This window comes from Podarcis gaigeae, assembly GCF_964106915.1.
Source record: "Podarcis gaigeae genome assembly, chromosome: 4".
In the NCBI taxonomy this organism is placed as follows: Eukaryota; Metazoa; Chordata; class Lepidosauria; order Squamata; family Lacertidae; genus Podarcis; species Podarcis gaigeae.
In genome coordinates this window covers 61,124,542-61,141,049 of record NC_139677.1, presented here as the reverse complement: position 1 = coordinate 61,141,049, position 16,508 = coordinate 61,124,542, and the positions used below count along the sequence as shown (strand labels likewise).

Below are 16,508 nucleotides of genomic sequence, written 5' to 3'. Positions count from 1 at the left end.
AACTGAAACAGCCACATATTACCTGTTTAGCCCTGCCTCCCTTCCCCTTCCTTTCCTCTGCTTTTTCTCTTGTGTCACGTCTTAGATTGCAAGCTCCTCAGGGCAGCAACTTGTCCTCTTGTATGCCATAAAGTGTCACACACACTGATGGCACTAGAGAAAAAACTAATTGCCTCAAGCAGAGGTCCTTCCATTCGCCATATAGAATGTCCCTACCTGAAAAAGAATGGACTACCTGATCACTTTGTGTCTCTTAGGGAAGAGTCTCTGTTTGAGGTAAATGTCAAACTGTGATGGTGTCCTCTGATATAGAATGGAAAAGTTGTCTTCATGGGTTTTATCTGAAGAAGTGTGCATGCACACGAAAGCTCATACCTAGAACTAACTTAGTTGGTCTTTAAGGCGCTACTGGAAGGAATTTTTTGTTTTGACTATGGGTTTTATGAGGAACTGCTACACAGCCTACTTTGCACATCAATATGAGGGGTGTGTGTGCATGTTTTGCACTTTAAATGTACTATAATAACACATGTTTGAGCATAAAGTTGTATTTCACAATATTGCTAACTGGTGCCAGTGTTTCAAAATGTACATCTCTGTTTAGATTCTCAAGCTATACGCATGGGAGCCATCATATCAGAAAAAGATTGTGGACATTCGGGAACGTGAAATCGATGTTTTGAAATCCTCTGGCTACCTGACAACGTTCTCCATGTTGACGTTGACTTGTATCCCTTTCCTGGTGTGTTTTAATGAAATAGCACTCATTTATACAGTTGGGTAATTATATATCCTACATCTTGCTGGGTGCAAGACAACCCTGCTGATAAGGAACCATTTTGCCACCATTAAGGATATGTGGTACATATCCAAGATTTATCACATGCTGGTTCAAAAACCACCAGTGTATGAAGTAATCTTTCTGTATTGGGCACCATATAGAGCAATTTATTAAAATAAATTTCCTGATTACAAAGTAGGGTTTTATTTTCGTGCTTAGATTTTAATTTGATGTAACAAGAAAGTAAAGAGTTTGGGGAAATTCTGAAGAAACCATGGTGGAAGCAAAATAAAATTTTAAGGAAAGTCTGGGAAATTATATGAATGGAAGAACAATTTAGGATCCAACCCAATGGGTCTAGTTTAAGCTTAGTTTGGAATATAATGCTAGTTATTAGGTAAGACTTGGTGCATTTATGCTGCTATAACTTTGCAGTTCATTTTGAATGTATAAGTTCCATTTTAGGATTGAAGCCTAATGCTGTTTTGGCTTTAGCTGTAGGACAAATCGATACTATCTGCATAGCAAATACTCCAAACTGTGCATTACTTATATGCTTGCTTTCTCTATGAATATGAAGGTCTTCAACTTTCAGTTGGAAGTAAGCTAAACTAAGTGAAACGGCACTTAAGAGAGCTTGGTTTTTGCTAGTGGTTTCTGCCAAGGAAACATATGTTGAATTGAGTTGTTTCCTGTCAGTCATGCTGTTTATTAGCAATAAACTAAAACACTGTTCAGTCAGTACTACTGAAAATTGAGCTCTTAACCTATGGGGGGAACCCCATTACTTCTTTCTCTTAAAGGTCTCTTTGACTACATTTGGAGTATATTTTCTGTTGGATGAAGAAAATGTTTTAACCGCTGCTAAAGTGTTTACTTCTATCTCTTTGTTTAATATTTTACGACTGCCTTTGTTCGACTTGCCTACAGCAATTTCTGGAATAGCTCAGGTAAATATACTGTTTGAGCATATCCTAGAAAGGATATTTGTGGTACTTAAATAACATTTAATAATGTGCATGTTTTTCATCTTTTATTTAACATTTAAAATGTATTGGTTTATGCTGCTAGATAAAATTATAAGGGACTTTGCTAAAGTGATGTGCATACTTCCCTTTTCAAGGTTTATCTTGGGCGGGGGGAGTTTGATGAATCTCTTAGCACATCTTGAAAGTTGGGGCCAGACCTGTTTGTTTTAACAATTGCATATAGTGCAGGAAGGGAACGACCCTGGATTTTAGAAAAAAAAAAGATGCATGAGTGTGGAAAGCCAAACTCATATGGGATCCACCACTTACTTCCCTGTTGCTATTCTCCCTATACAAGTGCATCTGCCCTCAGTTCAGTTGCCATAGGAAATAAGCATCAAGGGTGAGGCAGAGGTACAGATTGCCTAAAAATTGAATCACAAACGGAAGGGGCAAGAATGCCCCCTCCCCCGCTTGTTGTTCTTTTTGCTCTAAACATTGTACAAACATACTTTATAAATAGTTTGGGGTAGGTTTGAATTTTAAACAAATGACTTCCACTATTAGAATAATTTTGGCTTTAAGATCTCAATTTCCTGAAAACTATCCATTACAGCCAACTATCTTGTAAGGCTCGGTCCAGTATACCCGAAGGAGCATCTCCACCTTCATCGTTCTGCCCAGACACTTAGGTCCAGCTTCGAGGGACTTCTGGCGGTTCCCTCGCTGCGAGAAGCCAAGTTACAGGGAACCAGGCAGAGGGCCTTCTTGGTAGTGGCACCCACCCTGTGGAACGCCCTCCCACAAGATGTCAAAGAGAAAAATAACTACCAAACTTTTAGAAGACATCTAAAGGCAGCCCTGTTTAGGGAAGCTATTAATGTTTAATAGGTTATTGTATTTGAGTGTTTTGTTGGAAGCCACCCAGAGTGGCTGGGGAAACCCAGCCAGATGGGCGGGGTATAAATTATTATTATTATTATTATTATTATTATTATTAGGCTTAAGCATGAGAGTCCAGTGATAATGAGTGTGACACCCTAACTCATAGGGTTGCCATATGTACTCCTTTTCCAGGACATGTCCTCTTTTTCATGGGTAGAGTCATCATTGAAATCCATACTTAAAAATAGAATTTGGTAAATGTGTCCTCTTTTTTTGCTCTTCAAAATATGGCAACCCAAATTAGGCTGGCCCCCTTCAGTAATGCTTTTTATCTGAGCAGTAAAGGCTTTCTAACCTTTAGACATCTTTTGATTCCTACCTGTTTCTGAATTTGTTTTATTGCCTTGTTTTAATGCTCTTTTTATCATTTAACTGTGTAAGTCACTTTGAGAGCCCAAAGGTGATGTATAAAGGATGTTGCAAATGGGGTCCCTTCTGTGATCATGATGCTTTACCTTTCATTGCCCGCAATGCTGCAAGCTATCTTCAGCAATGAATTACTAAATCAAAATCAGAGCGAAAACAGATGAATACTTAATGCAGCCTTCCTGTGCCTGGTGTTCTGTAGGCGTTTTGGGCTAGAACTCCTCTCAGCCCCATCTAGTTCACCCAGGAGGCACTATAGGATTGCTGTCTTATTGTAAGGAAGTAAAGTGTGCTCTATTTTGGTAGACCCTACAGAGAACTAGCTCCCCACGTGGCTAAAGAAAAGCATATGAGACACTTTAGCAAAGAAACAGTGTGTTTTCAGCCTCAGGCTAACTGTAAGCAGTTCAGCATTACTTTGCTTTTGGAAATAGCAAAAAAATCTTCATGGGTTTGTAATGTCCTCGAAATCATTTTGTAAAATCTAAATTGACTAAGCATGCACCTGTTTTTGCAGACAAAGGTTTCTATAGTTCGTTTAGATGATTTTCTGTCTTCTGAAGACCTCAACCCTCAAAACATCCACACAGATTACAGTGGGGGTAAGCTTTTCATCTGTTTCCAGTATATGACTGATGCTTGAGAACTTGGGCTGAAGAGTCTGTGTCTGTTAACTTTTGTTTTGTTTCTGAACTTCAAGATCATGCATTTAGATTTGTTAACGCCTCTTTCCGCTGGGAGAAGATTGGAGCTCCAACCTTAAATAAGTAAGAAATAAACTATATTTACAGTCTAATGCAAAAATCTGTAATCATGTGCTAAGGTCAATGTCCTGAATACTGGGGATGAGTGATCAAATGAAAATGAGAACTCATACATCCTATAGTGAGGGGGAACTGAGGGGAAAAACCTTATTGGGAAGGGAAGGAATCTCTGAAAGGGCAAATAGTTGGAAGATCAGATTTGCAGGCAACATTAGTACAGGTAGCTCTGCATTTTTCATATGCAGTACATCTGACAGCAGCTATGAGAATGGTCCTGGCATCCTCTTCTGCCTAAAGCAAATAATCATGTGTTGCACAAACACGATATCCAGGATATAAGAGCTGTGCCTTAATTTGGAGACTGCTGATTATTAAACAAGGTGAAAGCTCAGTTCCTATATAAGGTCATCTAATTCAAACTCCAGTTGATTCAGACAACTCACTAGTAAAGTATCTCTCATCTAACCTCTGATTAAATACCTCTACTGAAGAAGAAGAGTTCACCACCATTTGAGGCAGTCTGCTCCACTATCAAACAGTTCATACTGTCAGGAGGTTCTTAAATATTTACTTGAAAATCTTTTTCTTGTAATTCACACCTATTCATTTGAGTCCCAACAAATTTACTCCATCATCTATGTGATAGCCCTTTTTAAAATTGATATACAGCCATGATCCCTCATCCTCATCCTACATCACCAATAGTAGTTATGTGTGTGTACATATAATAGGTGTGTGCCTGTGTTGGACATCCACAACAAAATAAAGGAACTGCCACGATCTGTATGGATGGCATGTTAAAACATTAACTCGGGTCCACCGGTAAACAGTAAAACATTTGCCAGGTTCACCAGAGACTTGCTGCTACAGAATGAATTTGTGCACTCTGTAGATGTGCCAAAAGCATTTGAATATGTGGGAACCCACTCTCCATGGATACCCCCCTGCCCCATGTTTCACACATGAGCTAATAAAAGGGGCCATATGAAACAAACTTTAACTAGATGAGGATGGGAATGGTAAAATGTTGATGGCTGAGAGTGTAATTTGAGAGAAATGGATGGTGGCTTCTAGCTATGATGTGTATAAAGCCTGTGGAAGGCCCTGGAGCAGAGACAACCCTTATTGTGACAGCACGCAGTGGTGACTGAAACACTAGGGCCCTGCAGGAAGCTATGCAACCCAGGTGACCCAAAAGTACAAGGAGGGCGGGATATAGCTTACTGTTGAGTAAGGATTCTTATTCTCCAGAACAACCATTAAATAAATTCTACTTCTTTCCTTCAATATTTCTAGATTGAACCTAGAGATCCTAGAAGGTTCACTGGTTGCTGTTGTGGGTCAAGTAGGAGCTGGAAAATCATCTCTCCTTTCTGCAGTTCTGGGAGAAATGGAAAAAACAGGAGGAACTGCTCAGAGAAAAGTAAAATGAGACTGTTTTGGCTTCAGATTATTTTTATTTTGAAAATGTTTATTGTTTGTAAGTGTATTTTTCCTGTGTATTTGAGTCTTGAAAAAATTGCAGTATTTTTTTCATATTACCTTTTTAACAGGGTGTTTTTTTAAAAAAGAAAACAAATTCTGTGGCTCTTCTTGAACTCTCAAGAATTCATTGTTTCTCTACACTGATAAGGGTTTGAGCCAGTCCTATTGTAGGCTTATTCTAGCAGTGTGGCCTGAAGAGAGCTAGAATTGTAGTGTCTGCAGGAAGATGAATATTCATTCATGGAGTTCAGCCCTTCTTAGAGCATTGCACACTTCAGTGTGTTTTCTTCTTTCTTTCAGGGTTCAGTTGCTTATGTGTCCCAGCAAGCCTGGATTCAGAATACCACCTTACGGGAAAATATTCTTTTTGGCCTGGAACTGAACAAGCTCTACTATGAAAAGGTTTTGGAAGCCTGTGCTTTGTTGCCAGACTTGGAGCAATTACCAGCTGGGGATCAAACAGAAATTGGAGAAAGGGTAAGTGAAAATGCCCATGTGCGTGGACGGTTTATTCAGGATAGGGATTAAATTTAAAAGTACTAAGAAAGACAGTTGGGCTTCATTAGGGATCTGTGTGAGCCATTTTCAAATTGTACTTTATTGGTTATGGTGATAGTTCATTGCTAGATGAAACTGCGCCCTTAATAAAATCGGAAAAGCAGACTGAGAGTGTTTGGGGTAATATTGTGTACTTAACATAACACAGAAAATAGACTTTGCACTGACTTAGTGACACTATTACTCCATGTGGAGTGACTGGCATGTAGCAAGATGTTCAAGTTCACATTGACAGACATGTCCCTGTGCAGTTCTTACATGAAGAACTGTCACTTAACGTTTACAGAACTCTGTAAAAGGTCTTCCTGCAGAATGCGAACGGGATCCATTCCAGAGCTCCGTTCGCATCTTGAGGCGAACACAACCCGCTTCCACGCATGCGCATGACGTCATTTTGAGCGTCTGCGCATGTGCGAGCGGCAAAACCCGGAAGTAACGCGCTCTGTTACTTCCGGGTTGCTGCAGAGCGCAACCCGAAAATGCTAAACCTGAAGCTACTTCAACCTGAGGTATGACTGTATGTTTACAAGAACACATCTATTGACAGAAATCCTTTGGGACTGCAGTGTGAATATTATTCAGGGGATCTGTGGCCTTCCAGATATTGTTGGACTACAACTCATCTTCCCTGGCCATTGGCCATGCTGGCTGGGTTAATGAAAGTTGTGGTTCAACAGCATCTGGAGGGCCCCATGTTCTCCACCCAATATTAAACACACCAGCAGGTAAAAGAGTGAAACTTGGCCAAAGCACAGGTCATTTTCTAATTACTTTATAATCTTGTTTTTATACTCTACTGATAAGAGTATTTCTTTTTTAATATTATCAATATTAATGTGTTATATTAAGGATTTTGGGGCTGGGGCGGGAAGTACATTATTGTTTTTTTAAAGGTTTTGAATAGTATTGGCCTTATTTTTTCCTAGGGGGTGAATATAAGTGGGGGCCAGAAACAGAGAGTCAGCCTAGCTAGAGCTGCCTACAGCAGTGCTGATCTCTATTTATTAGATGATCCCTTATCTGCAGTAGATGTCCATGTTGGGAAGCATCTTTTTGAGAAGGTGATTGGGCCCTCAGGCTTATTGAAAAACAAGGTACGTAATGATGCTTCTTTTCAGTCTTTGGAATTAATACTTTTAACATTTTCCTATTTAACAGTGTAAAATATAAACATGGTTGTGTTTTCTTTCTCCCAAGACTCGTATTTTAGTGACACACAACCTTGCAATCCTCTCTCAGACCGATATAGTTATCATGATGGAAGATGGTAGAATTACTGAAATGGGAAGTTACAAAGACCTACTCTCTCGAAGAGCAAACTTTGCTGAGCTTATTCAAACCTTTGGTGGAGGAAAGGAAGATGAAGAGATGCCCTCAGTGTCAAGTAGGTAACAAAACAGATTTGTACAAGCCAACTTGTGTGATTTTGTTTTGTGACATTTGAACCCTGTGCTCAAAATGATAAAAGCCAATGCATGTATATTGTGCCCGCCTCCCTTCAGACATACCTGTTATAACCCTGGTTTCCATAGATTTGGCTTATTGCCTCCATGACATGTAGGACTTCCCTAGTTTTGAACAGTAGCTGTGACACCTTATCTGCTATATATGTGCATGTAGAAATCAATTACTTTTTGTCTCCCCTCCTCCCAAGGAGCTCAGGCAGAATATAGTGTCTCCCTGTGGGTTGGCTATAAACTTAAAAAGTAGATTAAACTGAGTGGCAGGCCAGGGACACCAGTTTCCTTCATGGTGAGTTGTAAGAGAACCCAGATCTCTTCATTCTAAGTTCAGTACTTTACCCATGACACCATACACTGTCATGAAACTCACCATTTATATATTATAGCAAATAGCATGTAAAGTGCAGTGGGATGGTACTCAAGTGTGATCTTTCTGCCCCATCATGCACTGAATGTTCAGTGCGTTTCTGCTCTGTGTGTGTGTTTAATAATTCCATCTTCTGCTACTTTGGGCTTCTTGAACCTTTAAGATTTCAAGATCTGCTAAAATCTGATGCATGGAAAAACAAGATAATCCAGTTTATTTTAGCCAGAACTTCTTTCTGACTAGCCTAGATCATTCACAACTGACTGTATTTGTCTATAGGATTCACTCTCTAGAAATAACAGTCCAACTATTCTTTGTGAATCCCTCCCATGCGATGAAGGAGAGGTGGGCCCCAACCCTGATCTTGTCAGAGGTTGTTGGCTCTGATGGGCCTTTTGATGGAAGAGGAAAGAAAAAAGTGAACAGATATAAACAAGTCATTTGTAACAAGTCAAATTAATAAACAAGTCATTTGTAACAGTCAAATTAATTCTTTTGCTTAAATTCAGCTAGCTTTAGATGCTGGAATATCATATTATAATATTTCAGTACTTCTTTTGTGCCCAGTAGAATGGATGGCTGCATTCATTTTGTTGGGGCAGCGGGAGGGTGGGGATCACTGACCGACTAATGAATGAACATAGAAATTAAGTTCACACCATTTGTTTTGTATCAGCAGTTAAATGATCTGTTTCTATCCTGATGAATGTTCATTTGACTACACTTTATTGTGTTGAATCCAAAAACGTTGTGTTTGCACAAAAACACAACGTCTCTTTTTATGACTTTGCAGAAGCTCCTTGCCTGAGCAGAGAGGAGAATTCAGAGATGTGCTGCTGTTTGTACAAGTCATTGCATAAGCTGTTGTTTGATGTTGCACAAAGTGCCTTCTGCTAGATCTTGCTCAACAACTCATGGTGCTGTTCAGCTCACAGCACCATTGCCAGAATTTCTGGTGTCTCTGGATTCAGCCCAATATATTGTAGGTATTTCAGTAGGTAATTATTATTATTTATTATAAATCCTGTTTAACCTTATTCTTAAGGTAAAATCAAAACAAGAGACCACATTGTACCAAAGAAAAGACAGCTGGGGGAAAAAGACATGTGAGTACTCAGAAATAGCTGCTAGAGCCACTTTCCATGAGGTAATTTTAAACTTTTGTTTGTTTAAATTAGGGTTGTAATTTTTTCTTTATTTTACTGTTTTATCTTTCGTAAGCTGCTTTGAAGTTGTTTTTACAGTGCAAGTGGTATATGAATTTTATGAAATAAAGTATACATGATAGCTCAGAAGGGAGAAAAGTAGAGCTGCAAATGCATTCAGAGAGGGACCAGCAGATCTCCCTTATATATACATTGGCTGTCATTTGGATCTTGTGGATCCAGTGGTGGCTGGTGACCCCAAAGCTGAAGGCATACACAAAGAAACTCTAGCTTTACTCAAACCAAGATAATAGGATATGTGGTAGTTATGAAATTGGAGGATTCTTGCAGAGTAGGTAGCCGGCTTGACAGAATCATTTTGAAGCAGAGACCAGGATAGTGTAGCTGTAAATAACCATCCGCCCTGCAAATACCTAGATGTCTTTCTCCTTTTCTGCAGCCCCAATCTTGGGGATGGGGGAGTTCTAAAATGGAGTTTTCAGTTCAGTACTATATGAAAACCACTCTTAATAGCTTTCACTCCTAGAGTGGAGGCATCCAAAGAGTGCAGTGCCATGAGTGAGTGTTTGCTAAATTTCTGTCTTTCCCTTCCTTCCAAAGGCAGCAAACAACAAAGTAGTAAAAACAATGCAATAGTGCATCCTCCATCCCCTTGAATCATTTGCTTTTCATTTAGATTTGTGGTGCAGCCCTCTTGTGGGCATATTATAGAAACACAGGGCAAGATCCTAATGCCTTTGAGTGGAATTGGGCTCTTTGCCTATTTCCCACTGGAGCACACTGTGCCAATGGAAAAGCTTTTCTCATGGAACCCGCCCACCTCTCCCCCACCCCTAATGGTGTGGAATGTGATATGGGGAGATGGAACAGGAAGGAGGAATTGGTGAAGGAAATGCAAGTGGCAATCTGCTTTGTTTGTGCTCCAATTCCTTATTGTGCACTTACACACAACTGTGGGTTTGTCTTCTTCAACCCTCCCTTGATGTAAGTGGCCTGAGGCTGGGGCACACCTGTACTCCTGTCCATCAGAGAAGGCACAGTTTCTGCCTATTCTGTAGAGGACCTGAAGGTTAACACTCACAACTTGTTTTTAGATGGGTTCTATGTTTCATTTTTTATTTTAATGTAAAACAGCTTTTATTGCAATTCTTCTTTTGATCAAAGGAATGCATTCTTAATGAAGAAAGAAAAAGTTGCCACTGGTTCTGTAAGTATTTTTTTTAATGTTATTTACATGTTTCTAAAATGCAACAAGCAGTTAAAATAAATTGTAGACACAAATGTGAAATCAGTTGCTTGAAGGGGAGAATGTATTTTTGAAGACTCATTATGCGAAATTGAGTTTTATAATTTTATATTGGGTTTGAGGAAGTATAAATCACTTATTCTACCTACATAATTTACCAAGACTATCCTGTCTGCATATTGTAATAACTCTCATGAACATCTTTTATATTTAGATGAGAATGTCAATTGTTTTGAAGTACCTACAAGCATTTGGCTGGTCATGGGTGTGGCTAACCGTAGCAGCTTACATAGGCCAAAATGTTGTAGCCATAGGGCAAAATCTGTGGCTCAGCACATGGACAACAGAAGCAAAAGAAATCAAAGACTACACAGAATGGAAACAATTAAGAAACTACAAACTTAGTATCTATGGGCTCTTGGGATTCCTACAGGGTAAGCCTACACATATGAGGCATCTGACTATCTTCTTTGCTTTTCCAAGTTTAGCTTCCTTGGCATTCCTACACTAAGATTCATGTAATCCGGGGTCAATTCTTGCAGTCATTCTCCAAGGTTGACCCCTTCTTTCTGCTCATCTGCAGATGGCAAAGGAGGCATTTAATTGTTCATCAAGATTACAAACACTGCTTTAGTGTGATGCCACTTAACACATGCTAGGGAGATCTGTGGAGGTGGTATGCCAAAGGCATGCTTTGTAGGAAACAAACAGTTCAGGGAACCTCTTTGTTGCATGCATAATACAATCTGAACAAGGGCAGGGAACTGCTTACTGTGATTTTGCATGCTCTGGTACCTCAGGCTTCCCAGCAGCACTGTCACTGCTTGGGGTTTCCTGGAAGTTTGAAGGGCCCACTGAGTTAAACTCTTTACTTCATCATCTCTCTCCATACTTGGGAGACCAGCAGAGAGGATGGATTAAGGTTCACACAAAGCTATCTTGAATGGAGAAGCTGCTGTGGTGAATTCTTTGAAACTAAGTTAGATGAAATTCTTAATGTTGCCTTTAATACTGTTCATCCAAGGTCTTCTGGTTTGCTGTGGTGCATATGTGCTCACTAGAGGATCTCTCTCTGCATCCCGGTCTTTGCATCATCAGTTGCTAGACAGTGTGCTCCACCTTCCACTCCAGTATTTTGAAACTAACCCTGTAGGTCAAATCATCAACAGGTTCACAAAGGTAAGGAGCAAATACTCTCTGTCTGTTTTGTGTGTCACCTTTGGGAGGGTGGTCAGAATCTGCTGCCTCTCATTCTTGGGTCATGGGAAAGTTACTCACCCTTTCCTGCCCCCCCCCCCCCGGTGTGAATGCGTCTCATACTGTCATCACTGCAAGAAGCCACTGGTCCATTTTCCTTTCCATGTTGACAGTGATGACAATTTCCAGTTGGAAGGATGCATACACAGGGCTAGATCACCTGAGTTTTTTCATCTAGAAATGTCAGTCCTTACTCAGAAGAAGGGCATTCTGGAAAGTTTTTTATATCCCATTTCTTTAGTAAACATATGCCCCACCCTTTTAATCAGTTTGCATTGCTCAGGCCAGCTTACAACAATTTAAATAAAACAATCAGTTAAAATCAGTATCTGTTTGAAAGATTCTCGTAGCAGCCTATCATTACCTCTGTCATTACCTTTCTATCTCTCTTTTTCTTTAAATGAAACAGTAAAATGGCTTCATTTGCAAGAGAATTCTTGCCAAGGTTCAGGCAATGCAACAAAATCAACACCTCTCACTCTGTGGTACCCCCGTCAACTTATTCCAGCTTTTACAGCTATTTCCTATTTCTTATTTTTTATGAGACCTACCCGGGCAAGTATCAACTGCAGTGTGACCTTGAATATATTTTATTATAAAAAATTAAGAACATAGCAACAAAAGCACAACTATGTATAGCAGTGTAGCACTAAAATAATTTGCGCATTTATTTGGAAGTTAGAAAGAGTCTGATTAGGTGTATTTAATCAGATAGAAAAGAGATCTAGGCTTCATTCACATGGCTGGTCTGTTTTGCTGACGTTTCACTGTTATTTTCCGCATTATATTTCAGTTTCATGTAAAAGCTGCTTCTGGAAATCTAGCAGGATCTAGTGGCAGTTTTGTGCTCATTTCCATGTTAATTGCTTCTAGGAAAATTGTGTGAATAAAGTCTATTCCTGGAAGGCAAGTGAGGGATGAGTGCACTGTCATGGTTTACTTAAATGTTGGGCTTTGTGTTGGAAACTGGCCCCCTCGGGAAAGGCTGGCTCCTCTTCCCAGTCACTTGGGGCCTGTTGCCAGTGACCTACCCTGGCTGGCATCCGGACAGACCAGGAAGGTCTTTGATAAGCGACACCTCCCTCCTGAAACGTGCACACTCCTCTCCCCCTTGCATAGCAGCAGGAGAAAGAAAACGGTCTGATCCTACTTTTATTCCCGAACTGTACACTGTACAAAAGCATGACTTCTCTCTCAGAATCCTCCGAGCAACTGACTGACTCCTCCTGGATACAAACAACAGGAAGGTTTCATGTTACACTGAGAACACAACCCTAAGAACAGGTTGGAACTTCCTGTCCCACGCTTAGACCCATCATGTGATGTAAACATTGAGCTTATTTGCAGCTGCGTAGTACTCATATCATCATAACACTTTGACCCTGTAGACTTCACTACTGCTTCTGTTTCTTAAAGGTATACAGCCTAGGGGCAACACCTACAAATGCAGTTCTATGAACATGGTAGTAGAGAAACAATCAAGTGTTTTCAAATATATATAAGAAGGATTTTTTTTTTAAAAAAATGTCTGTTCTTTCCCCCCTCTTTCCAATTATCGTAGGATATGTTTATAGTTGATATACGTTTCCATTATTATCTACGGACTTGGTTGAACTGTACACTAGATGTGGTTGGAACGATCCTTGTGATTGTGTATACATCACCCCTGTTCATACTGGGGGTTATTCCACTTGGATACTTATATTTCACTGTGCAAGTAAGTTGAATAAGTGCCAGGCTGAGCATTCAGAAAAATAATAATAAAACACATCCTTGTTTTACTCCCATTTATTTTATTTTAATTATATTATCTAACTGAAAGGGTAGAGGATTGCAGTTGACTTGCTTTGCACAATTCAAGGGAAAGTTGCTGTTCTGCAATCCGAGGCCTATATTTATTCTAAGATGTAGGGTACGTAGGAGGTTTTCTGGTCTAAGGCAATTTATATATTTAAGAGTTTTGTATGCTGCCCTTTGCCAGTAGGCCACAGAGAGGCTTACAACAATACCATATAAAACAATACAATTGAATCAAATCAAAACAATGCCCTGGTGCCCTATACACACTTCTTACCTGTCCCTCCCTTTGTCTTCATTAGCGATACTATATTGCTAGTTCCAGACAAATCCGACGGTTATCTGGAGCTACGCAAACACCAATAATTTCACACTTCAGTGAAACGCTTGTAGGTGTATCCACAATCAGAGCCTTTGGACATCAGGAAAGATTTCTTAATCAGAACAAAGATGTCGTCAATGAGAACATGGTTTGCTTCTACAACAACGTGATCTCAAACAGGTACTGTATTAATGATCCTAGGATATCATGGGGAAGAATTTATACACAGATTAGGAACATAGGAAGATTCCTTATACGGAGTCCATCTAGTTCATTTAAAGCAACTCTCAACTTATGTGGGGGTTATTTCTGGGGATAGCGTGTAAATACAAAATTGAGTATACTCAAAACACATTGGGTTCAATAGCGGGTGGGATTGCCAAAGTTCTTTTTCCAGAAGTAGCTTTTTCCCTGGACTTTTGCCCCCTTTTACTTTCCAAGCGCACAAAGCTGAATGCACACAAGTTAAATGTCTGTAAGTTGTAAGTTACCTGCACTGGAAGCACTGGCAGGCAGAGGCTCTCGAGGATTTCAGGCACGGGGGGGGGGGGGGTCTCTTCCAGCCCTACCGGGGGGAAGGGGGGCCAAGGACCAGGGATTGAAGCTGGGACCTTGAGCACATGCTAGGCAGGTGCACTACCACTGAGCCATGGCCCTCCCCCAAAGCACCAAGCTATATTCTTATTTTAATTGATAGGACTGAAAATGCAGATATTTCTAACCAATTTGATAACTGTGTAATTGAATCCTAATTAATCTGGGCATGCACTTATGACAGGTGGCTGGCTGTCAGACTTGAATTTCTGGGAAACTTGATGGTCTTCCTTGCTGCATTGCTTGCAGTGTTCGCTGGGAGCAAGGTGGACTCTGCCACAGTAGGATTATCAATAACATATGCACTGAATGTAAGTAAGTAAGCATTTTTTTTAAAAAATGCAGTTGCACTACTTGGAAAATGGATTGCAAATTTGGTAGGAGTGGAATCATTGATGTTACAGTAAGCCAAACTCTGCGGTAATCCAGCAGTTCTAAGAAGTCTCAAAGTGCTGCCAACACATTGGGTTGGCTCCAGATGGGGCAAGTGGCTCTCCAATTTGCAAATCAGGTCTCCTAGCTCATTCAGTTTATATTCCCCTTTCCTATCTCAAGGGATCCTCTGGAACGGCATGGAGGGGCTGCAGGAAAATTAAGAAGTGTCTTTCTGCTCACACAAGATGCCTTTAGATCTAAGCCATTCAGTATGCCTAGCAGCATAACATTGGTTTTAAGTATTTCTTAAAACAGGATAAAGCTATCCTTTATATTTTTTCTATGCAGTGACTGTCTAGAACCACACAGATTTTAACAGGTTAAACCCACTGCAACAAGTTCTATAAACAAGTATTTATTTATTTCAGATAACTCAAAGTTTGAATTTTTGGGTCCGAAAAGCATGTGAAATTGAAACCAATGCAGTCGCCATTGAAAGGGTTTGTGAATATGAAAAGACAGACAAAGAGGTAAACAGCTTTTGTGAAATGACGATAAGTATACAGCTTGAAATTAAGTAATGAAGATTTTTTTAAAAAAATTAGTTGGCAGAGCACTGGAAGGCTCAAACCTTTCAAAGTTTAGGTTGTGATTGCTGCTGGAGCATCCTTTAAAAGGGTAGGATAAACGGCTGCAAAGAGCACCTGCTTTCAGTTAGTCTCTGCTCTCCTGTGTAAGCAAAGAGGAGCAGGAACTGAGCAGGCATCCCTATGCTTTTTACCTCATTGCTGCTCAATGGAGCAATGTTACATTAACTCTCAGAGAGCCAGTTACATTAACTCTGGCAGGGACTGCTTTGCCACACAGTGATGAAGGGAACAAAAATTAGGGAAAAGCAATAGCAAGAAGACCCTTTATTCTGGAATATGATGGTCCTTTTCAAAGGTTGAAAGGATCAGCATGCAGTGGGTTTTCCAAGAAGTTCCCATGTATCTGATGGTATCAGTTATTTCAGCTGATGGGCAGGTAGCCATGAGCCAGAGATTCTCTAAACTTTTGCAGCACGAGGATTTGTGCTTGTGCAACAGAATTTTCTCCCCTCTCCTTTCCCCTTGCCCACTCCAAATTTGCTTGGGGGTGGGGGGAACACAGAACAGATTTAGGGGGTGCACAGGGGAGGAGATGGGGCAAAGTTCCATTGTGCAAGCACAAATCCTTGTGCTAATGGGAAAAGTAGCTTAGCGCTTTCTTGGATAGAAGCCTGGGCAGGCAGCTTCAGCTTGTGACATCATCATCTGCAGTGGTGGAAGGGCTAATTTTATATACAGCGGTACCTCTGGATGTGAATGGGATCCATTCTGGAGCCCTATTCGCATCCTGAGTAAAACGCAACCCGTGACTGCACGTCTGCGCACATCACAATTCACCGCTTCTGCACACGCTCGCGACATCATTTTGAGCATCTGCGCCCGCTCGCCACGTCATTTTGAGTGTCTGCGCACGCGCGAGCAGTGAAACCCGGAAGTAACGCGTTCTGTTACTTTCGGGTTGCTGTGGAGCGTAACCTGAAAATGCTCAACCTGAAGCATATTTAACCCGAGGTATGACTGTATTGTGAAATACTTTTAAGTACACGTTTTGATGCTCACTAATTTGTGGCTTGTTTTATCAGCTTCAAAGTTTGTTTATCCATTTTAGGCCCCCTGGATATTATCCAATCGTCCACCTGTGGGATGGCCCAAGGAAGGAATAATACAGTTTGTAAATTTCCAAGCTCGGTACAGGCCAGATCTGGACTTGGCTCTGCAGGATGTAACTTTTCAAAGCTGCAAAGAAGAGAAGGTAACGTGCCAAAATTAAGTACTCTGTCACACCTGTTTCCCTTTTAAAAATATGTCTATTTAAATATATGTTTTCAAAGTTTGTTGTGTTATTTGTGGCTGCTGTTCTTGAAACTGAGTGCCCCTGGTTTAAGTGATTTCCTGTGGACAAAAGTGAGCTGGATCACTTCTCCGTCTTAAAATGCTGCCCATCTAACATCAAATAGAGGGCTG

The 16,508-nt window shown here is 40.4% G+C and overlaps 1 protein-coding gene across 4 annotated transcripts in view; it reads left to right on the top strand.

The window, feature by feature from the left end:
• Positions 1–16,508, top strand: part of LOC310843212 (multidrug resistance-associated protein 1-like) — a 30,157-nt gene that overhangs the window by 10,154 nt on the left and 3,495 nt on the right. For all 4 annotated transcript variants that reach the window (XR_014563560.1, XR_014563561.1, XM_083736119.1 and 1 more), the window contains 17 exons: positions 605–742; positions 1,585–1,731; positions 3,578–3,662; positions 3,761–3,827; positions 5,121–5,247; positions 5,610–5,786; positions 6,794–6,961; positions 7,065–7,251; positions 8,743–8,803; positions 10,028–10,070; positions 10,324–10,543; positions 11,134–11,288; positions 12,928–13,083; positions 13,466–13,665; positions 14,264–14,390; positions 14,883–14,984; positions 16,153–16,296. Coding sequence is in view for 2 of the 4 variants with exons in the window: in XM_083736119.1 (XP_083592245.1) it covers positions 605–742; positions 1,585–1,731; positions 3,578–3,662; positions 3,761–3,827; positions 5,121–5,247; positions 5,610–5,786; positions 6,794–6,961; positions 7,065–7,251; positions 8,743–8,803; positions 10,028–10,070; positions 10,324–10,543; positions 11,134–11,288; positions 12,928–13,083; positions 13,466–13,665; positions 14,264–14,390; positions 14,883–14,984; positions 16,153–16,296 (2,304 nt within the window). In the remaining 2 variants the exon portion in view is untranslated. The remainder of the gene's footprint in view (positions 1–604; positions 743–1,584; positions 1,732–3,577; positions 3,663–3,760; positions 3,828–5,120; positions 5,248–5,609; positions 5,787–6,793; positions 6,962–7,064; positions 7,252–8,742; positions 8,804–10,027; positions 10,071–10,323; positions 10,544–11,133; positions 11,289–12,927; positions 13,084–13,465; positions 13,666–14,263; positions 14,391–14,882; positions 14,985–16,152; positions 16,297–16,508) is intronic.